Source organism: Oryx dammah, unplaced genomic scaffold (assembly GCF_014754425.2).
Source record: "Oryx dammah isolate SB20612 unplaced genomic scaffold, SCBI_Odam_1.1 HiC_scaffold_2, whole genome shotgun sequence".
Taxonomy (NCBI): domain Eukaryota; kingdom Metazoa; phylum Chordata; class Mammalia; order Artiodactyla; family Bovidae; genus Oryx; species Oryx dammah.
In genome coordinates this window covers 84,398,502-84,416,517 of record NW_024070186.1, presented here as the reverse complement: position 1 = coordinate 84,416,517, position 18,016 = coordinate 84,398,502, and the positions used below count along the sequence as shown (strand labels likewise).

Below are 18,016 nucleotides of genomic sequence, written 5' to 3'. Positions count from 1 at the left end.
ATTCGTTTTTTTAAATATCCTTCATAAAATTTCATTGTTTTCTTTATCTTTTGGTAGGTGTATTTCTAAATACTTGTATTGGAAATGTTATTGTAAATGTTATCCTTTAAAAATATATTTTCTCACTGTCTACTTTGGTTGTATATTAGAATAAAATTTGATATTTGTGTGTTGATTTTTTAACCAGTAGTAGTCTTTTTAAACTCTCTTTACTACTACTACTAATATACCTCTGAATTCTTTTGGATGTGTACAGTCACATCCTTTGCAAATAATCCTTTCCTTTTGGTTTATCTTGCTGACTAGGACTTCCAAAATAATCTTGAATCAAAGTGCTTATAGTGGTCCTTCTTGTCTTGCCTGCAATTTCAAAAGGGAAAATTTCATTTGCATCCCTTCATTGTCTTGACATATTCCTTGGGCTCCACACCAAAGCTTCAAGTTCTCCTGATAAGACAAGTCCTGATGTTACAAAGAAATCTTTGGAATGTTGCCAAACTCTATTATATCTATTGCTGACTTAATTTTGTCAGCATAATTAAATAAATTATAGCTCCAAATAAATTTTAAATGAAGGAATTAAAATTTCCCTGATTTTTTTCCCCCAAAGTAAAAGCAGAAAGAAATGTAGCAGTTTATTTACAGATTATTTCATTTGATTATTTTGGATGATCATGTCCTTCACGATTAAGTTTTGAGATGTATCGGCAGTGTTTGCGTGTAATTCTGAAGTGTGCCTAGTTCCTTTTCCCATAATCATGGACTCTCAGATTTAGAAAGATCTTAGGTGATTATCACTCTGCTTTTCCTCCAGTGCAGAACCCCTGCATTCCAATATTCTTGGCAGATGGTCATCCAGTCTCTACCAAAATCTTTCTCAAGATGGAAAGTCTACTCCTCTCTAATAGTATAGCATTCTAATTTTGCTTATTGGTCCAGAAGTAATTTTGAAGTTTCAAGACTGCTTTTTAGAGTTTTCAATTTGGAGATCACAATGATTTTTCAGTTTTGTTGAAATAACTTTGGAAATTCACCAGGAAATATTTTAAATATAGAATTTCTGATTTTAAAATTTAGTGGCTCCTTGGAGGAAAATTGAAAGTTTGAATTGCATTCAAGTGAAAACTAGAATGGTTAGATGATTGAAGATGACTATAAGTGATTTTATAATCCTTATAAAAAAGTGAGCTCGGAATGCCTACTTCACACTGTGGTACTTCTTTGCAAAAATTAACTTTTTGTAATTCTTCTTTTGAACCCCTAAATAGTAGAGTTATTGTTTCTACCAAAAACAGTATAACAGTATAAAACTACCCTAATAGTAATATATTTAGAAAATAGTGGTATATTTAACTAATCCCAAGAAGAAATACGTATATTCCTTTAAAAAATTGTTAGCAGACATATCAATATTGGGATTAAATGAAAACATTTAAAACAACACCCATGGAATATCACGTTGTTCCCTTTGTCTATTTTTATACATATTATTTTGTTCTTTTAATCACAGTGTGTACAATTTATTTATCCAGGTTATATAATTTATAAACTTTAAAAATTTGTTTTCTCTTTTAATGTGTATTCTGTATAGTCGTTTGTGTTATTGCATAATAGTCCACTGAATTACAATATGTTAATATGTTGAAGCATTCTTTTGTTATTGAACATTTAGGTCTCCCCTTATGAATGTTGTTGATCTAACTATCCTAATACAATGCTTTTCTACTGTTTGAGCTGTTTCTCTAGGATAGATTTGTCTAGGGAAATCAGTAAAAACCATACAAACTTTTTAATGTGTTATTTTGTTTAGGATTTCTCCAATGATGATTCTAAGCTAGAATATAACGTAGATGCTGCAAATGGCATTGTTATGGAAGGTTATCTGTTCAAACGTGCCAGCAATGCCTTCAAAACTTGGAACAGGTAATATATTTCAAACACCAGTCTTGCTCTTTCCTTATCCTCAGTTTTCTGACTTCTCTATGGTTTAGTGACTCTTTCCTTCATAATTCTCTAAATTCACAGTCCCTAGTAACTTTTCTGAACTATGTGTATTGGAGATAAGTTGCCCCTCTAGGAATAAGGCCTTAAGAAGGAAGTGAAAAATAACACTAGCAAATCTAAATTCTAAAATTTAAGCAAAGTTTAAATCGGGAAGCAAGGAAAATTTTTATAATGCTTGGGTTGTAATGACTAGGTTACTACAATGAATAAGTTTTTAAATGTGAGCTTTCTCTGCTATTTGCTATGAAATAGATCTGATTGCAAGTTATATATTGATTATAATGGATGAATAAGACAAGTGGGCTGTTTTTCATTTTTTGGGTTCCTCCTTTATATGTATGTTTATATACATATTTATTTAATTTTGGCTTGTGAATCTTTAAGTGAGATGATCCTGGTTTTTTGATCTTTTTAATAACTTTAACCAGGCTTTTTAGAATATGGGATGAGTTTTATATGTGAAGTGTATGTGGCAGCTGGTGCTCCTTTTTTGTTAACTTGATGCCTACTGAAAAATGTTTTTTTCTAAACTGATTTTTGAAAATAAATGTTGATCAAGTAAATATCTTTTAAATGAATGTATAAAATATTTTATTACATTTCTCATGTATTAATAAAGTGAAATTATTTCAGACATGAAGGCAAAAGGAAAGAGTGATTGTCTCAGGATCATCTTTCTGAATAGCAGTGATTAGTCTTTTATTCAAGGATAATTCCTTTGTGGAAAAAAAAGAATGATTTTGTAGTAGTTGAGAATAGTATCAGATTCTGGTTGATTGATTTAATAACTATTATATTATTGGTTGAATGTGTATATTTTATTTGCTACTTGAACAGGATATGAATTCACTTAATGATAGAGAAGATTGTTTTCTTTTTTAAAAAAGTGGACATTAGCAAAATAAATAGAATTTTCTTGGTAAGTTTAATTTGGTATACATTTTTGTTAATTTAACTGGAAACCATTATGCTTGAATATTCAAAATATTGAAATGGATTCTTAGTGCACTTATTTTGAGTTCTTGGTGATGAGGTTATATACAAAAAATATTTACTGATATTTTCAAATGTCATTTTAGTATCTGTATCAGTGTTATTTGTATCAATTTAGTGTCAATGTCATTGAGTATCTCCTTAGCATTTGATATTGTCAGATGTTTAAATGGGACATGGTGTGTTATATTTGAAGTAATTGTTCTTTACCTGAGAATGAATATAAATGGGAAAGAATGGTGATTGTATTTGATACTAAGTTTCTTTGAGTGATGTAGGACTTTAAAAATAATACATAAATATAGGAGGATCTACTCAGATGGCCTGGTTAAGAAAGAAGGTATTAACTATTGTAAAGTAAAAATGTAAAATTGCAGTTTTGTTTTCTAAACTGTAAGAATTAAGCCAATAATCTTTTAAGCCTTTCCTGTCAAATTTCCGTGGCCAGAGTAGGAAATTAATATAAGACATAGTGTGATTGTCAAATTTTTTTAATAAAGAGTTTTCAACCAGTACAGTTTCATGAGGCAATGTTAGAATTGAATTTTAACCTTCAGATTTCAAAACAACCTCTTAAAATTTAACACAGTGAAAATACAATAAATCCATAAAAGCCATACCATTATGTTAAGAAGAAATGAAATGAACTTCCATCGAGTACTCTTAATCAGAGATGCTCACAGACTTCAAAATGAAGCACAATAAGTGTTAGTGGAAAATTACATTCCCATTTAGGACAATAGAAGAAAATTAATTGATTCAAGCATGGATCTTTTTGTTTTTATATGTTTCATGAATTTTATTAATTGGCATAGACATTAACCCATAACTAAAATCAAGTAGCGAATAGCTATTAAATTCTCAATTGCAGATATGTTACCTACCATTTGCCAAGTAAGAATGATAGTAACTTTGAAAATGAGGCCACCTTTTAGAGGAGATGCCATTTCTATATGGTAGGATAACAGTTATTGATTAAAATCATAGATTATAGTTAACACCCTGATACTTAGTAAAGAAAATAGAAGCGCAGGGACATGTTTGCTCATTCAAGGTCACATACTTGGTTTGTGACAAAACTGATGCTCAAAACCTGGTGTTTTAGGAAACTTGCTATGAAAATTCCAAACAATCTGTATTTTGATAAGATACAGCTTTGGTAAAAACAACAACAAAAATAGTTTAAAAACTATTTTTAAAAACTTTCCTAATGCATTTGCATTATTAGGAATAAATTATGGATAGCAAATTATTCATTTTCATATACCTTTAAAGAATATTTTGATGAAAACACTAATTAAAAGCAGACTTGTAAATAATATAGCATATAAACATATAAAACTCTTCAAAGACAGAAGTCAAAAACTTTTTAACAAAAGTCTTAAGTATTTTATAGGTTATAGGTCAATAACTATAAAAGGGAGAAGAAAGAGAAGTCTCTTATATGTTACTTAGAATTCTCTTCTGCTTTTCAATTTTAAAAATTTGGAATGTGTCTAAAAAATTTTTTTTTATATGAGGTTACCAAAAATCTAGTCTCAGGAAATATTTGCAGATATTTCCTTTTACCTATATATGATCTCAGACTCTTTCCTACTTGTCTAGTTAGTTCTCTGTCCAGCTTAATATATTTTATTAGTCTCTGAATTAAAAGACTGTGTATTTGTGATATTTGTGCCTTAACTACAAAAATCCAGGAATTCAACTGTTCAAGCATACAGATTTTTTTCTGCCCACTTTCTTTTTTTTTAAAGATTGTTTGTGGTTTAGTTTTAGGAAACATACTTTCTTGTAGTCACTCTGAGAGGTTTCAGTCATATGATGACAAATTTGCTATTGTCTGTAGCTTTATGGAATAGAAGCACACATATTTCAGAGTCAACTTTTAAAAAAGATCTTCCTGAGAGAAATGTGAATTTGACTAGGAATTTCCAGTTAGTTTTAACACCTGATGCTGTATTTCATAAAATCTAAGTATATTTTGAAAGCACCATTCTACAATCTGAAATTTAACCAAAGAGATGGTATTTTTATGTGGTATGATTGAAATGGTATAAGAAGTGAAATGTTTTATGTCTTATGTAAATTGTTGAGCTTGTTTCTGGTTGGTTTCAGATTTCTAATTTGTAGTGTCTCAAGATTTTTTTAATGTCTGTAATATATATTTTTTGAAGATGTGATATCTACAAAGTAGTCTTTCCAGGCCATCTTCTCAGTGTGGCAACTTCATTTCAAGCTCAAGTCAGAGCTAGATGGATTCTAACACTATGCTCAGTCTTTGTTAAACTGGAAAATGTAGCTAAAAGCATAAAATGCATTATGCAGTATCTTAAAGCAAAGTATTTTGTTTCTAGTACAGATACAAATAAGAAGTGTATACATAGATTAAAGATAAACTCTACTTATGTGTGGCCTTAGAGTGTCTGCTATCATTTGATGAGAAGAGGGTGAGCCGGTGGGAGGAGCTTTTCATGTTGAAATGTTCTCATTTGTTTCAGGTTTAGGTAGACATAGCTGTAGTGATTGTTTCCTTTAATTTTTTAAGATGAGGAAAGCTACTGTTTGTATTTTAGAGCTATAACCATAGAGGTAGATAACTCCCAATGATAGTAGAGTGTGCAATATTCTCACGAATAGTAGACTGTACAGAATTTTCTCTGCCATAATGCTTTGAAGAATATTTTGAACATTTATAAAATATTAGCCTTTCAGATTCCTAAGAGTTGGAATTAGTTGTATAAATGCGTATATATATATAATATCAGCAAAATGCAACAGATATTTTTGATTCTTTTGTTAGGTTATGAGCTTAAGCTGGTTCCTTTAATTCTTGCTTTATTTTCATATCATGCTAGTCCTTTGCTTATTTTGCACATTTGCGTTTTCATTCTTTTACCACCTTTCCCTTATGTTTTAATCCTGCCCCATTTTTTCACATGACAGGAAAAAGCCCGATCATATCAGGTACCAAATGGCTTCCTTCCCCTCACCCCTGCCTTACTCCAACTTCCTCTTTGGCACGAGAAAGCTCGTAATTAACCTGCATTTCAGTTGGATTACTTGCAATGGATATAAAGTCTCTTTAGGTTTTAAACTGAGAAGAAAATGTAAACATCTTATTTGAGGAACAGAATTATACCTTTTCATTGCTTATATCCTCAGTTTGTTTTAATCTGGAAAGGAACATTTGATGTGTAAATAGTTGTCCAAAGAAGACATAGCTTCAGTAATAAAAGTACTACAAGTATGTATATATGTGTGTATGTGTACACACACGCACATATATATATACATATATATATGTAGGTATGTATTTTTTAGGGGAAATAAGTTGGTAAATGCTTTTGAAATTTTGAAATAGTAATTAGGTATTAGTATCTTTGGTAATCACCTTATTAATTATGTTTAAAGGAAACATTGCCAATTCCTAGCTTTTTTGTTTGTTTTACCACTTTGGTCTTTTTCCTTGTGAAAACTAAATTGAATTTTAAATAAAGGAACATATATATGTTCAAGCTTTTAATTTTATTAAATGTTCACTATTTGGCACCTATATGAATCTGTACATGAACCCATCATTTATATAATTTTAGTGATAAAGCTTCTACTTTTAAAGATAAATAGTGATAAAGATTTAAAAATTTTGCTTTTACCCATGTTCTTGATTTTAAGTAAGTCCTGGGACTAGTGTTCAAAAATTGTAAAAGATACTTGATTTATTTTTTAAGGTATTCCCCCCTAATTTTGTCATATAGAAGCTCTCGTTGATATTTAAAAACTAATATTTGTTTATGAATGTAAAATTTTGGTCTAAAATTTTTATTATATCAAGTTGTCTCAATTTGAGATAGATATAAATTGATGTGTTAGTTTTCTTAAAACCAAAATAATTTCACTTTTGAATACTTATATTTTGGCGTTTTGGTCAGATTATGAATCTTGTAAATATAGTATAGTTGTCAGCATAATGCTTTCCAACATTTGTCTTTTTTATTATTTAATTACCTTTTAAGTGAAGTTGCTCAGTCGTGTCCGACTCTTTGTGACCCCATGGACTGTAGCATATCAGGCTTCTCCGTCCATGGGATTTTCCAGGCAAGAGTACTGGAGTGGGTTGCCATTTCCTTCTCCAGGGGATCTTCCCGACCCAGGGATTGAACCCAGGTCTCCCGCATTGTAGGCAGATGCTTTACCCTCTGAGCCACCAGGGAAGCCCCTTTTAAATTACCTTTTAAAGTATCTTCAAATTGCGGGTGGCATGAGCTTGAAATATTAAATATTTTCCATATCCTATAGATTGTGAATAATTTTCCTTTTATTGGAGGTCTTAATAATAACTAGAGTTATTCTATAGGAGCAAAGATTATATTTATTTTGCTTACCTGATTAAAGTCTTGATCAATATAAATGAGTATAGTTAGCTCTTTTTTTTTTTTTAAATGGTAGAGGAAGGAAGATAGTACCATAAGACATACTGAGTATGGCAATTAAAATTATTTTCTACCCAGGATAGTTGTGATTTTTTTCACTTAGGAAATGTCAAATTAAGATGAATTCATAGTGTCTTGAATTTATAATATAAACAAAAATTGATGATGTGAAAAAGTTCCTCATAAGCAGATAAATGGCAGGGGAACTAAGTTTCAGAAATATAAATGATCTATAAAGTTAATAAACAGAATCTAACAAAAAAACCTGTAAGTTTTTATCTAGTATTTTGTTTTCATGTTTAGAGGCTATTATTCTAAGATTCAGCAGGTCAAAAGAAATTTACTTTCTGATGACCTCAGAAGCATGAAAAGTTTACCTGGATGCTTTTCCATTGTTCAGTGAAATTCTTTATAGTTTTTCATCAAATTATATAGTATTCTATATATAAAACTTAAGAATTTTTATTAATATAGTTTACTTCAAATGATTTTTTAATTAATACTTTAATCAATATCAGAGATTGTTTCCATTGCATGTCATCCCATGTGGCAGGGCTGCACCATTTTGTTTGTTTCGAGGTATTTCCTTTAACATTTCTAACCAACCATGTGTCCCAGAACAAAGAGACCCAGAAGTTCTTCCTTTTCTAGCCCATCTCTTGATGATTTGCATTTAGAGGCAACCTACTTGGTTTTTATCTAGATGCTTGTTTAACAGATCTGTATTTTAATGGTAAAGGTGAATGCCTTTTTAAATAGCAAGAAAACGTAACAATCTGTCTAGCTTAAAAATAGCAAAGCATCTAATCATTTTCTCAGCCTTGGAGAATTAACTTAATTTTTTGAAATAGAAGTTCTAAACATGTCTAAATACAATTTTTAGTGCTTTGTATTAGTATCAATGAAAAGGTAGAATCTCTATCTGCTAATAGATTAATAACTAATGTTTACAATAGAAATCATCTCACATGAACTAATTTAAAAATAACTCAAATATTGTTTTACCTTTCATGCTTGATGAGAAGTTTTGCTTCCTTTTATGAATGGCTTTTGGCTGTGATTTTTTTTTTTTTAAGTCTTCAGGTCTTTTATTGTTTTAATAAATTAGAATTAGTAAATATGCCATACATAGGTTAGTTTTTTCTTCTAAAGAAGATTGCAAGTAAAATGCCAATTAATTTACAGTAATGAGCAGAACAATATAAATAATTGGGTGACTCATTTTTAGTAATAACTTAGATTTTTCTGCTAAGAAGTATTTTATATGAAAGTAAGGCCAAGTGAATTGGCGACAGTCTCCTATTTAATATCATTTCTAAAAGGATGATATATTTTTCTGTTTTGCTTTACAGATCAAATGCTTGTTGAATGGGGTGCAGAAAGGTTGAAAACAAAGCACCATTTGTTTCAGTCTTTTGTATACAAAGGAATAGTCTTATTTATAATATAAATTTATTTCTACTTTATAACACAAGCAAATTATTTTTGGGGACAGCTTTAGTTATTTTGGGGGAAGCTCAAAAAGTTAAATTTTTATTTTTTAAAAAATTATTATTGGTAATGGCACAAAGTATAACAACTTTTGTTAGGGTATAAATTTCTGACATAAAAATGAATAAAAAATATGGTAGTTTTATTTTCTTATTCTGTGGTTTTTAAATTGCCTGAAATTTTTAATTTCAGTAATTATCTCATTGACGTCAGTTTATATAAAGCAAAACAATGCTCTTCTAAAAACTTAATTACTATAAATTGATTTTCTAGTACTTTCTCAAATATTTTGTTTCTAACAACAACTGAAATAAATTATGTTTGTGAAAATGTAATCTATTTTATATTTATTTAGACGCTGGTTTTCAATACAGAATAATCAGTTGGTTTACCAGAAAAAGTTTAAGGTAGGTGTTTTGTTAAGTAATTAAGTGAAAACCCATTGAATCCTCCACTTCAGTTTTTATTTGTTCCTCTTGGTATATTATTGAAGTTCATGAATATGTATGTGTGCAAAATTACCATTTGTTAGTTTTATGTTTGGATATGTATAAAAGGACTCAGGAGTGGAACGTTTCAACATTGTTTCCTGAATTCTTAATTCCTATCTTTGAGATGGATTGTTCTGTGTTTCAGGATTACTACTTTTATTTCTTCACATGTTTCTTTGTCCATTTGTGAGACAGGAAATCCCTAATACTGTTTTGGTGCTAAAGGAAAGGTTGTGTTTAAGAAATACCACCTTAGGGCCAAAAGTGGTAATAGAGAAGGGTTAACAATTAATTAAAATATAAGCTTGAATTAATTTAAATAGAAACTTCTAAATTTGTTAATATTGTTTTTATGTATTTGTTTTCTTGAGCCTGATTTTAAGAGTGAGGTATTTTCATTTAATGGAAAGGTATAATGAGATTATATGTGACTTGATAATGTTAAAGATAATTTAAAAGAACTATTAGTTAATTGATGATTTGATTTTTACCTAATTAACCTTTATGAATAATACGTTCAACTGTAAATTTCAAATACCCACCTACTTTCATCCTGAGATAACACAATGTGAAGTTTTACTTGCTAGGTTCTATAGTAGCAGGTTTATTCCATACAAATTCTTTAACTATTCAGTTCATGTTTTTTTCTACCCTGGTAAGCTTGGTTTTGAGTTTCTATTTTTATTAAGTACTAAAAAATGATTTAAAAAATTCTCATTTTCTTAGATATTTTAAGAAGAATGTATAAGCTTTTTCTTTTATTAAAACTAGACTCCTGAAAGGCTTCTTTTTTGGAGGAGAGTGGCTTTTATTATATGTGAGAGGATCAGGAGAAAAATCGATTTGAAAGAAAATGGAAGAAAATTAACAGGAAGCTAAAATTTATTGAGCACCTGCTAATTAACTGTGAAGTGTTGGACTAAGTTTATATGAACTATTTCATTGAATTCTTATACAGCAGTTTTATGAGGCAGATAAAATTAACAGGGCATAATTACCTTTATATGGAATTAGTTATATCTATATTGATAACTCCTATTTCTGATCTAAAATAAGATAAATATAAGATCAATATAAACCTTTAAAATTAGACCATTTATTCCAAGTACTGTTTTTAAGTATGTTTTTATAGGTAGTGATATTTAAAGCCTAGGTTGATAAATACAGGAGTTTTGTTTCCTTGTTGTAGGATAATCCCACTGTGGTGGTAGAGGATCTCAGGCTCTGCACAGTGAAACACTGTGAGGACATAGAACGACGATTCTGCTTTGAGGTGGTCTCTCCAACAAAGTGAGTGGTTCTGAAGAATTTGAGAGTTGTTTTTGTGTTTCTGTAGCTTGTCTTAAAGAACTTTCCAGAATACAGAAAGATTTGTTACAGTTGTGACTATAAGAGCTAAAGAGGAAAAAAGTGTTCTCAAATTAAATTTGAATTATGAATGATTAGACACATATTAATGATTACAAGTCAGATATTTATGTAACTTTTACACAGTATCATAGTCCTTAAATTCTGATGATTACTATGGCTATATGGAAACATTTTAACTGTCAAGATAATGAGCTGAAGTCATATATCAGATAAATTCTTTGATAACTTATTATTTCATATGTCTACCCAATGAAAAATATTAATGTTATTTTATGTGGCAAATTTAAAGTTTTTTTTTTAATACACAGAATAAGTGATTTGTTTTCAGTAGGTAATTTATTTCATTGACATCTTGATTTCTTTACGAACATACTACCTAAATATAGTGAAATAAAACCTTTCAACACAGTATTTTTTGTTAGAAAATTATTATATAGCAAAGTTGATAAAAAATAAACCTTATTTTTTGGGTTAATTTAGTGTCTGAGAAAACAATGTTATTTCCTTTTAGAAGTTGTATGCTTCAGGCAGATTCTGAAAAGCTGCGCCAGGCATGGATTAAGGCTGTTCAGACCAGTATTGCTACTGCTTACAGAGAGAAGGGTGATGAATCAGAGGTTAGTAAACAGTACTGCAATACAAAGTGATATTTTGCCAAAGTTTTTAATTTTAATTGCAACAATGCATGATTATAACATTCTTTTTTTATGGAGGATGACTTTTTTGTATTGAAATGGGTTTATTTTTAAATTATACATTTAGTTTCTTGTTTATTTCTCCTGACTTTTAATTCCAATATTTCAGTGTATGTTTAATCCAGTATTTGAATATGTGTCTCAGGTATTCTGATGCAAGTATTTTTCCTCAAATATTTTATTAATCTAATAAAACAGTGAGTGTGAAATGTAAACACTAACTAGATGAAGAGCAAAGAACAGGAAAGATCATATTTTTAAATTGAAATCTCCCTGGAGAAGATAAGCTGCTGGTGTTAGCTACCCAGTAAGTTTGCAGACTCTTTGGAGCAAGTCCTGGAGAGGGCAATGGCACCCCACTCCAGTACTCTTGCCTGGAGAATCCCATGGACAGAGGAGCCTGGTAGGCTGCAGTTCATAGAATTGCTAAGAGTCGGACACAACTGAGAGACTTCACTTTGAGCAAGGCCATGAATGAGTCTTAAGAAATGAAAATGTCTTTATTCTATCTTCACATTTGTTAGTTTGGTTAAGTGTGGAATTTTTAGGTTGGTAGTGATTGTTCTTAAGAATTTTAATGGCAGTGTTTTCTTGTTTCCAGAGTTGCTGTTGGAGTCTTTATTACCAATCTTTAATATTCCTCCTCTCCAATTTCTTTGTTTTCTTTTTCTGAAATTTTTGGACTGGTCTTACGATTTTCTTTTGTGTGTGTGTGTGTGTTTTGCTCTGCAATCTGGGAGATTTTACCAGTTAGTCTTCCAAACCTTCTATTGAATATTCCAGTTGTGCTAGCACATATTTAATTTCAAAGAGTTTCTTTTTGTTTACTGAATGTTTATATACATAAACCTGTTCTTTTTTCATGTATGCGGTATTAGATTTGTGTTTCTTAATCTTGACTGCACAGTATGATAATACAGGAAGTTTTAAAAAATCCCAGTGCTTAGGTACCACCCCAGAACAGTTGAATGGAGTTGGTGCCCAGGCATCAATATTTTTAAAAGCTTTCTACTAATAAGTGATTTCTCTGTTCAAGCAGTGTTGAGAACCATTTTATTAGGGGCTTTCCTTGGCTATCTTGTTATCTGCTCATGGTTGCAAGTGCTGTAAGACTTTGTTGATGGTGAGCTTCACCAAAGTGTGGACCATTTGTTGAGAAACAATTCGAGTTAGGATCTTTGGAGTCTTTTCAGCTATGATTCCCCAGAGAAGACTCACTGTTCTCCTGTGTAGAGGTAAAGGACTGGCTGGGAGTTAATTGCTGGAGAACCCAGCATTCAGTTATGTAGACGTTCATTTAATCCTGTGCTTACCTCTTTTTAGGTAAATGCCATCTAGTCACTTTCTGTTTTCTTTCTCAGTGAATGAACCTCTTGTTATTTGTATGTCTTTGTAGAGAACAGTTCACTAATGGCAGCATTGGGAAGGGGACCTTTGATCCAACTTCTTCTTAATGATTTCTCCTACTTTCTCCCCACTTCCAAGATTAACTGGTACAAATCCTTGAGCCTTTTGTCTATTATGTGATGTAAATTGATGAACTCTTAGATTTTTCTTACTATTTCCTTAGATTTTGCCTTGGTCTACTCTGTTACCATTCATCCAGCCACTTTGCAGCTCCCCGAATTTTGTTGCTCTTCTTTTCTTTTCTGTTAGCCATATTCTTGTGGATAAATGTTTTTTTCTTTTTTTAATTAGAAAACCTTAAGTTTCTAAAGTTCAATTCAGTTCAGTCACTTAGTCATATCCGACTCTTTGCGACCCCATAAACTGCAGCACGCCAGGCCTCCCTATCCATCACCAACTCCCAGAGTTCACCTAAACCCAAGTCCATTGAGTCGGTGATGCCATCCAACCATCTCATCCTCTGTCATCCCCTTCTCCTCCTGCCCTCAATCTTTCCCAGCAACAGGGTCTTTTCAAAAGAGTCAGCTCTTTGCATCAGGTCGCCAAAGTCCTGGAGTTTCAGCTTCAACATCAGTTCTTCCAACGAACATCCAGGACTGATCTCCTTTAGGATGACTGGTTGGATCACCTTGCAGTCCAAGGGACTCTCAGGACTCTTCTTCAACACCACAGTTCAAAAGCATTAATTCTTCGGTGCTCAGCTTTCTTTATAGTCCAACTCAAACATCCATACATGACCACTGGAAAAACTATAGCCTTGACTAGACGGATCTGTGTTGCCAAAGTAGCTTTTTAATATGCTATATAGGTTGGTCTTAAGTTTCCTTCCAAGGAGTAAGTGTCTTTTAATTTCATGGCTGCAGTCACCATCTGCAGTGATTTTGGAGCCCCCCAAAATAAAGTCTGCCACTGTTTCGCCTGTTTCCCCATCTATTTGCCATGAAGTGATGGGACCAGATGCCATGATCTTAATTTTCTGAATGTTGAGCTTTAAGCCAACTTTTTCACTCTCCTCTTTCACTTTCATCAAGAGGCTCTTTAGTTCTTCTTCACTTTCTACCATAAGGGTGGTGTCATCTGCATATCTGAGGTTATTGATATTTTTTCCGGCAATCTTGATTCTAGCATGTGCTTCCTCTAGCCCAGCATTTCTCATGATGTACTCTGCATACAGGTTAAATAAGCAGGGTGACAATATACAGCCTTGACATACTCCTTTTCCTATTTGGAACTAGTCTCTTGTTCCATGTCCAGTTCTAACTGTTGCTTTCTGACCTGCATATAAATTTCTCAAGAGGCAGGTCAGGTGGTCTGGTATTCCCATCTCTTTCAGAATTTTCCACAGTTTGTTGTGATCCACAGAGTCAAAGGCTTTGGCATAGTCAATAAAGCAGAAATAGATGTTTTTCTGGAACTCTCTTGCTTTTTTGATGATCCAGCAGATGTTGGCAATTTAATCTCTGGTGGTTCCTCTGCCTTTTTTAAAACCAGCTTGAACATCTGGAAGTTCACGGTTCATGTATTGCTGAAGCCTGGCTTGGAGAATTTTGAGCATTATTTTACTAGCGTGTGAGATGACTGCAATTGTGCAGTAGTTTGAGCTTTCTTTGGCATTGCCTTTCTTTGGGATTGGAATGAAAACTGACCTTTTCCAGTCCTGTGGCCCCTGCTGAGTTTTCCAAATTTTTTGGCGTATGGAGTGCAAAACTTTCACAGCATCATCTTTCAGGATTTGAAATAGCTCAACTGGAATTCCATCACCTCTGCTAGCTTTGTTCGTAGTGATGTTTCCTAAGGCCCACTTGACTTCACATTCCAGGATGTCTGCCTCTAGGTGAGTGATCACACCATCATAGTTATCTGGGTTATGAAGATCTTTTTTGTACAGTTCTGTGTATTCTTGCCACCTCTTCTTAATATCTTCTGCTTCTGTTAGGTCCCTACCATTTCTGTCTTTTATTGAGCCCATCTTTGCATGAAATGTTCCCTTGGTATCTTTAATTTTCTTGAAGAGATCTCTAGTCTTTCCCATTCTGTTGTTTTCCTCTATGTCTTTGCATTGACCGCTGAGGAAGGCTGACAGAATGTGGTCCACTGGAGAAGGGAAAGGAAAACCACTTCAGTATTCTTGCCTTGAGAACCCCATGAACATTATGAAAAGGCAAAAAGATAGGACACTGATAGATGAACTCCCCAGGTCAGTAGGTGCCACTGGTTCGACTCCAGTTTGCTACTGGAGATCCATGGAAAAATAACTCCAGAAAGAATGAAGGGATGGAGCCAAAGCTAAAACAACACCCAGTTGTGGATAGGACTGGTGATAGAAGTAAGGTTCGATGCTGTAAAGAGCAATATTGCATAGGAACCTGGAATGTTAGGTCCATGAATCAAGGCAAATTGGAAGTGGTCAAACAGGAGATGGCAACAGTGAACATTGACATTCTAGGAATCGGCGAACTAAAATGGACTGGAATGGGTGAATTTAACTCAGATGACCATTATATCTACTATTGTGGGCAGGAATGTCTTAGAAGAAATGGAGTAGCCATGATAGTCAACAAAAGAGTCTGAAATGCAGTACTTGGATGCAGTCTCAAAATTGACAGAATATCTTTGTTCGTTTCCAAGGCAAAGCATTCAATATCACAGTAATCCAAGTCTGTGCCCCAACCAGTAACGCTGAAGAAGCTGAAGTTGAATGGTTCTATGAAGGCCTACAAGACCTTCTAGAACTAACACCCCCAAAAGATGTCCTTTTCATTATAGGAGACTGGAATGCAAAAGTAGGAAGTCAAGAAACACCTGGAATAACAGGCAAATTTGGCCTTGGAGTACAGAATGAATCAGGACAAAGGCTAATAGTGTTTTGTCAAGAGAACACACTGGTCATAGCAGACACCCTCTTCCAACAACACGAGACAAGACGCTACACATGGACATCACCAGATGGTCAACACCGACATCAGATTGATTATATTCTTTGCAGCCAAAGATGGAGAAGCTCTATAGAGTCAGCAAAAACAAGACCGGGAGCTGACTGTGGCTCAGATCATGAACCTCTTAATGCCAAATTCAGACTGAAATTGAAGAAAGTGGGGGAAACCACTAGACCATTCAGGTATGACCTACATCTCAAATCCCTTATGAGTATACAGATCTGATAGACAGAGTGCCTGATGAACTATGGACAGAGGTTTGTGACATTGTACAGGAGAAAGGAATCAAGACCGTCCCCAAGGAAAAGAAATTCCAAAAAGCAAAATGGCTGTCTGAGGAGGCCTTACAAATAGCTGTGAAAAGAAGAGAAGTGAAAAGCAGAGGAGAAAAGGAAAGATATAAGCATCTGAATGCAGAGTTCCAAAGAAAGCAGGGAGAGATAAGAAAGCCTTCCTTAGCGATCAGTGCAAAGAAATAGAGGAAATCAGTGGAATGGGAGAGTTTCTAAAGTAGATTATAGATATCATGTCTTTCCACACTAAATAGTAATTTCTTAATATCATCTGTAACTCAGTCTATTCAGATGTCTCCAGTTATCCTTAAAATATCTTTTACAGCCTGTTTTACAAAGTAGGATCTTTTTTGTGATTGGGCATTGCATCTAGTCCAGCATTCCTTGTCTTTCAATCTAGAATAGTTCCTTCTTTTTTTTTCCCCCCATGACAGTGACTTGCTGAAAAGGTTAGACTTTCTGTTCCAGGAGAATTACTTGTCATAGATTATAACATAGGTGATGTGTATACTTCATGTTGCAATGAGAGAAATACAATATTGTTACCCTACCATTGCTAATGCTAAAATCTTCTTTGTGAAGATAAAGCAGACATGTGGATTAGGGAGATGACAATGTGATCCCTTCATTGTCATGGTACATTTCCTTTCTTATTCCCAGTCTATTAATACTTCATTGCTTTGTATTACAAATCTACTTTGTCTTACTTTAACCCTATAAAGTCTAGGTCCCATCAACCATTCATTTAATAGTTTTGTAGCTGAATTTGTAATTTTATTGGGAATTGCAAAATGATGATTTTCTAATTCTTTTCCCATATCCATTTATTAACTTGCATTCTTATGTGAAATATAGGTTTTCTTTATCACTGGAGCTATTTAGTTAGTTTAATAAGAGATGCTTAAATTTTTGCTTTTAATTACCACATTCGGTTGATTTATTAGCTACCTGAAGTGGGGACAGATAAATGTTTTGGGGGATATCATTATAAACTCCCGGATTTTTAAAAACACAATGGGTCTCAATTAATTGTGGTAATTACTCTTTTTTTCACATTCAAATTATCACACCTTTGTCCAATAAGGACTCAGGTGATGCCTTGAAAAACTTCTCTAGTTTTTAGCGGAGTTGTGAGAGGGAACACATATAGATGTGTATCCAGATCATATTGATGAAGAAGCTAGCGGATTGCTGAAATGCTTGTGTTAGCAGAATCGTACACCAGAGATAGTAGGGATTACAAGAAAAATAGAGATAGGGCCAACCTAAAACCTATCTAAGTTTGTAACTTGAATAATTTTAGAAACTTTAAAATCTCAATAAAAATATTAGCACAGTTGAATTCCTAATAAATAAACACTATAGTATAGAGGACAGGTAGGACTTAGCTTTATAAATTGGTGAAGATAGCCTAAAGGAAGTGTTCAGAAGGGTTGAGGCTTTGGTGACATGTGCAAAACACATAACTATCAGAGAGAATGGTGTAGTAAACACTTTCAAGTCATAGCATGTGGCCAAAATGAGCCAAGAAGAGTGAAGGATGGGTGTCATTTCCAGTCCTGTATTCCTTGAGGTGTCCAGCCCAGGTTCTCCTGTGTTACTGTACTTTGCTTTCAGCTTCTCTAATTTGGTGTAAAGTTCAGTTCAGTTCAATTCAGTTGCTCAGTCGTGTCCGACTCTTTGCGACCCCACGAATCACAGCACGCCAGGCCTCCCTGTCCATCACTATCTCCCGGAGTTCACTCAGACTCACGTCCATCGAGTCCGTGATGCCATCTAGCCATCTCATCCTCGGTCGTCCCCTTCTCCTCCTGCCTCCAATCCCTCCCAGCATCAGAGTCTTTTCCAGTGAGTCAACTCTTCGCATGAGGTAGCCAAAGTACTGGAGTTTCAGCTTTAGCATCA

General features: G+C 33.2%; 1 protein-coding gene across 1 annotated transcript in view; it reads left to right on the top strand.

The window, feature by feature from the left end:
• ACAP2 (ArfGAP with coiled-coil, ankyrin repeat and PH domains 2) overlaps positions 1–18,016 on the top strand; it is a 164,805-nt gene that overhangs the window by 121,565 nt on the left and 25,224 nt on the right. Inside the window, exons 10-13 of the mRNA XM_040249218.1 lie at positions 1,811–1,923; positions 9,274–9,325; positions 10,599–10,699; positions 11,292–11,397. Of these exons, the coding sequence (XP_040105152.1) occupies positions 1,811–1,923; positions 9,274–9,325; positions 10,599–10,699; positions 11,292–11,397 (372 nt within the window). The remainder of the gene's footprint in view (positions 1–1,810; positions 1,924–9,273; positions 9,326–10,598; positions 10,700–11,291; positions 11,398–18,016) is intronic.